This window comes from Pollicipes pollicipes, unplaced genomic scaffold (genome assembly GCF_011947565.3).
Source record: "Pollicipes pollicipes isolate AB1234 unplaced genomic scaffold, Ppol_2.1 Scaffold_2555;HRSCAF=2994_pilon_pilon_pilon, whole genome shotgun sequence".
Lineage (NCBI taxonomy): Eukaryota > Metazoa > Arthropoda > Thecostraca > Pollicipedomorpha > Pollicipedidae > Pollicipes > Pollicipes pollicipes.
Window position 1 is genome coordinate 46,170,133 of NW_023596136.1, and position 5,825 is coordinate 46,175,957.

General features: G+C 52.1%; 1 protein-coding gene across 1 annotated transcript; it reads left to right on the forward strand.

Moving 5' to 3' along the window:
• Window positions 1–2,398: 2,398 nt before the first annotated feature.
• LOC119101927 (pro-resilin-like) lies at window positions 2,399–5,177 on the forward strand. Its single transcript, XM_037225327.1, has 2 exons — window positions 2,399–2,416; window positions 4,860–5,177. Exons 1-2 carry the CDS (start codon window positions 2,399–2,401, stop codon window positions 5,175–5,177), a joined length of 336 nt encoding a protein of 111 aa, XP_037081222.1.
• The last annotated feature ends 648 nt before the right edge of the window (window positions 5,178–5,825 follow it).

Sequence of the window (5,825 nt, forward strand, 5' to 3'; positions counted from 1 at the left end):
AAGATCGGGTAGATAATGATGGTATAATTTCTTGTTACCAAAACTCTCATCGACATGAGATGTGAACACAAATACTTTTCCGAGAGGAGAGGCTCAGAGACGTATCCGCGGCCCTGGAGGAAAGCGGCAGCGAACGTTTCATAAATAGGAACTTACTTCTTATCTTGCCTTACTCTTTTAAAATAATCATGCCAGAGTAGATAAATTTTACACGGGCCCAAGCCCTTCCAAAACAACTGCCGTGTTCCACTGAGTGCCTGGTAGGTGATAGGTATCCTCGTAGGCATCCGAACTGCTGAGATCGCTGGCACGGCAGACCTGTAATTGAGTCACTACGTCATCATCACGCGGGCTATTTTAAACGTGCAGGCACTGCTGAAGGCGCCGAACTGCGCTCATACGACTTAAGCGCGAAGCGAACCTCCCATGAGCACGTCATCAACACTTGATTGGGGGACGTTATTCGTTCGGAAACGCACGACGCTCCACGGCAATACGCTTCTGGCCAGGCACGGCGGGTGCCTGACTCAACCGCGATGCCAGCGATCCTTGGTGACCCCCGTGCCAGCCTGACCCCCGCGCCAGCCTGCTCGGATTTACCGCACTGGGGGCGCGCTATGGGCGCCGCGGCCTGGCGCGGCACAAGGCCGAACCCCGCGGTCCGATCTCACGTTACCGACGCCTTTGATCTCGCCCATTGATCGCCTTATCGGCCGGCGGCGACCAGCGGCGGGGCGGGCCAGGGGTCAGCGGCCTCTGACCCAGGCCGGTCACGCCGGCGGCCGGGCGGGCGTGACCTTCACCTTGGTACGGCAGCCGGCGGCGCGGCCCGGCGGGCCTACTATAAAGCCGCACCGCCGCCAGGCCTCGCCACAGTAACGGGTCACCACGCACCGGAGTCATGCTCGCCAAGGTAGGACATGGTGGCGGCGTGCGGCCGCCACCCGAGCACCCAACCGGGGCAACACTAGAGCCGGGGGTCTAAACTGAGGTCTCCGGACCAGGCAGCGGTGTGAATGTTGGTAGCGCCGGCTGAAACTGGGCCTTCGAAGAGCGCGCTGCGTGCGCCCACATGTGATAACCACGCTTTGTGTACATATATAATTTTTGGGTCTTTATATTTGTGTAACTGCGTGTTTTGGTGTCAATTTGTTTTGCAGCGCATCACGCGTGGAGCGGCGGTAACGCTATCGTTTATTCTTGTGTGGCTAAAACCCCTTCCAAAAACGGGACAAGCGCTGGCGAGAGGTTTCAAGCCTCACGTGCGTAGAAAATTGCAACAAAAAGACTGGCAGCCATGGTTGGAGCTTCGCGTCTGTTTGGGGTGCCGTGGGTCGTTTTCCCCAACGCTTGCTTCTGGACCCAATGTTATGCCCAAAGCACCCAAGAAATCGCTACGAAACATTAAAGACACCGTGCAGCGCATACTTAATTTGAGAATCTGGGCTTCCCAGTGCATTCTATGACACCCCGTCACACTTGCGACTGTTGAAAGCCTGTTAAATTATTTTGGCACGCAGTGGATTTTCTTGAAGCAGTCCTGTGTTGAGCAATGTTGGCATCTTAAATGTATCCTTTCAAATATAAAGGACACGGCGACCAAGGGAAGGGGAGGAAAATGGAGATGGCGGTTTCCCAAGTTTCATAAAAGTCAGAATATGCATTTGCAGTTTTGCAGATTTGCATCACGATGTTGGCCCTATGGGCAGTGGTGTCCGCGGATACTTTGTACCGCGGCCGGCCTTACCAGCCCGTTTCATAAAAGTCAGCGTATGCTCCTCCAACTCGGGAGGGAAGATTTTGTATTCGCCCGATGCTGTTCCGTGGTAAATATTTAATGCATTTTGGCTCTCCAGCTGAGTGCGAATGCCCGTGCCGCTGCCAAAAACTGCATCTACGTCCACGCATTTTTTTTTAGAAACAGCGTTGCTTTGCAGATAACAACCATCATCCCAAAAGCCATAGATTGTCTTACCTTGTCATCGCTTCGGCCAAAAAGCTCCAGCTAAGACATTCCATTGCACACGTAGCACTGGTCGCTTGTAATGCTTGTCGTGCCGCTTTGTTTTGCAGATTTGCATCACGATGTTGGCCCTATGGGCAGTGGTGTCCGCGGATACTTTGTACCGCGGCCGGCCTTACCAGCCCGCCTACGGGCCCTATAGACCAGCCTACAAACCCGTCCCCTATAAGCCCGTCCCCTACAAGCCGGCGCCCTACAAGCCTGTTTACAAGCCTGCCTACAAGCCCGCCTACAAGCCTGCCTACAAGCCTGCCTACAAGCCCGCGTACAAGCCGGAGCATTACGATGATTACAGTCATGTAAGTTGATCGCGGAGTGGGAGTGTCGGACTGTGAGGGACGCTCGCGCGATCTCGAGAATTGGGCGTTGCACGCCATGTCCGGCTGCTCTGAGGTGGGTAAGCCTGTATAACACTGTATGATTGACAGTCGCCCTGATTCACCGTTTTCATAATGCGGACTGAAGAGGAAGGATGCGATCCCCAGTCGTTTCCAAACTCCGAAGGATAGAGCTTGGCAAAAAGGAGCAGTCGGTTGGTCTCAACAAGGTCTGGCGGCTCGTAATAAGTTATCTGCGTTTAGGTGAATGATTGACCCTATTATGCCAGATCAACTGCCAAATTGTGGCGAAATCGAACTTTTTTACCTTTGCACCTCACATGAACAATATCATGTATTGTAAAGGCTTGAAACCCAAACATGCGTATTTTCTGTTTGGGGCTTGACATCTAAACAGGTGAATTTCTTGTTAATTCTCAGTACAGTGGAGCATGGTTTTATGTGTATTGACCATATTTGTATGATGCGTGGCTCCATTAAGGTAACAACGTCGGTCACTGCGGGCGTTTCACGGCATCGTCGGATGTAGGGATGCCGATCGGATTCCAAATTTTTGGAATACCAAAAGGTGCCAATCCAATTCGGAAGTTGGATGGATAAGGACGAATATCTTTGGGTTATTTTAAGCAACCGATTTCTTTGTGTCGTCCTGGAACTGTGGATATCTTCACAAAAGTCGTGGTACCTATAACTTATCCACGATCAATTTTCTTTCTTTTCATGCCTTTCGAGGAAGAGAATGACGCGAGACGAGTAATGCCTGGGATCATTGAGCTTAGGCAGTGGTTATATGATGTTTAAATAACTGTAAATTTTTAGACAACTTGATTTTTTGGACTTCGTTTGGACGAGCAGCTAGTCCATCCTTGGACTTTGCATTGTACTTTCGAAAAGAAATTCCAGAAAATGGCATCTCGGGTCGGTTACCACCCTCCGCCTGTGCAGGTTGTGGATCGCCGTGCGGTGTTCCGCAAAAACCACCACTGCTCCGAAAATAAAAATCCTAGGGCGTGTTCTATGGTGTCAAAACACGTGCAATGGATACCCCACAGGCATTTGAAAATTTGTGAGCAATTGCATGACGTGTCGAGGAGGCATTCTGCTAGGGGATCACATCGGCATCTTCCCCATCAGGATGAGGGTTAAAGGTCCACCCAAAAATAGGCTTTGAGCTAGGATGTAGAAGCCTAAGGCTAGCCCATCTAACTCATTTTTGCTTTCTTTTCACGGTGCAATGGTCTGAGCTTCACCGAATGATCTCCCCACTCCCCCCCCCCCTCCCCCTTCAACAATCGACGGCCCCTGGCACAACCTGCTATCTCGAAAGCTAAACACGCCGGAGCCGAACCCAAACGACTGTGAATAGCTGGTGTAAGACCGCATCGTTTTGCTGAGCATCACTATCAGTGACATCCCATCGGTCAAGCCCAGTCAATGAGGTAAAATTGATGGACATGTGCCAAACTACGGATGCCAATGACGAAGCCAGCGGTGCTGCATAGCCCGTTGGCACGCCGGGTCATGCAATGATAGCAACCCGTCAGTGGCGGGGGGGGGGGACCTGTGACGTGTCACATCAGGTCACATGGCCCTGTCTCTCTTGCGGAGACCCCATCCCAGTATCTAGATATCTAAGCATGGCACGCAAGCGAAACAAACGGCGGCAATACTATACGATGATGGTGTTCAACACAGGAAAAGCCTCTTAAGACAGATACACTTTCGGAAATTTGATGTTTTCGGTTGTCCCAGCACGATCTTTATTTTCCACAGGTGAAGCGAATCTTGAAAACGCATTTGTGGAAAAGCTCAGCAGTGCATGTATATTTGCTCTTAAGTCATTTTAGTAAGACTCCGGGGAGTCTCTAGTCTTATTTGCCGGCGAAGGCTTACACAAACCTATTGGAAGGCAAGCAAAGAATAAAGCCGCTTTTGGTATTGCACATTTCAGTCCATCTGGTCACGACTGGAACTAAAGCGCAGACGTGTGCCATATTTCACCTGTTCGGCGTTTCGTGGCGTTGGATAATCGCTCTTTAATATCGCAATGGTCTGCTTGGTCTAACAGCATAAACTGCAAGGCAATTTTAGTGGTGCCGATTCTTTAACGCCATTGCTCATGGCGTGACGGCGCGGCTCTGAATTGCATGGTATGGGAATTAATGTAACTTAGGTGGTTATCTTATGCAATGCAACTAAGCACCACACCCAATAACTTATCCAGTGTCCTGGCCACACTGTTCGTGTAGCGTCCTACTTTGGATATTTTTATCCCACCCTCCATACAAAGAGAAAGGGGCAGTGCCATAATCCACTATAGCGACGTTAACTATTCCATCCCTCGTGTCCGGCGACGAGCAATAGTTCTCGGCGCCTCAGCTCGCACGACCGCCGGATGTCTGCCGATCGACCGACGTACCGGTGTACCGCCGGTGTACCGGTGTGCTGACGGTGTATCGGTGTACCGCGTTCCGCTCCCAACGGCGCCTCCGCTTCAGGAGCCGACCGCCTACGCCTTCGGGTACGCCGTGTCAGACCACTACACGGGCACCAACTTCGGCCACCAGGAGGAGCGGGACGGCTACGCCACCAAGGGCTCCTACAAGGTCAGCCTGCCGGACGGCCGGGTCCAGATCGTCAGCTACGTGGCCGACGACTACGGCTACAACGCCGAAGTCGCTTACGAGGGAGAGGCCCACCACGCTCCCGCCTACGCGCCCAAGCCCGCCTACCACCCGCAGCCATACAAGCCGGCCTATAAGCCGGCCTATAAGCCCGCCTACGGCCCGTACAAGCCGGTGCCCGCGTACGCCTGAGGGGCGGACTGTCCGGGGCTGGAGTGACATGACTGTGCGGGGCGAGACTAGGGTGTGCTGTGCATGAAGTGAATGAAGAGTGTGCATTTCTGTGGGTTTGGATGATGGCGTCTTTGAGCCCTACATTTTCGCTCGGAGTCCGGTGTGCTCGGCTTCTAAACTTGTTCCGCTCTTCGCCACAAGGCTCTCTCCCGTCTGCAGACATCGCTGCCGGATTTCATTGTCTGTCATCTAGTCGGAGTCCGTCTGCCCAGCAGCTGGCAGGGATAGTGGTTCTCCTGATTTGACTACGTCCTGGTCTTTTTTAGTTGGCTGGTCTCAATACTTCGGCTCGCACCACTTCTTAGACAGGCTTTAAGCGCCTTAGCTGTCGCCACTGTCTTTCAGGACGCGAGGAAGTTGACTGCTGTATATGTATTCGGAGAAGTGCGAGACTGAGTGTTGTGCTGTGTGTTGCTGCTGTATGGACCACTGCATGATAAACGGCATTTTTTGCCTGACTTCCTCGGACTGCCTCGAAGTGTCTTACATAAAATACACGATTTGCATATACCAGGCTTTCCCTGGCTGATTCATTAGCTTTTTGTCATGCATAGCTGCCATAGGCCATTACATGATTTGCGTAGATAAGACAGTAGTAATAGCCTT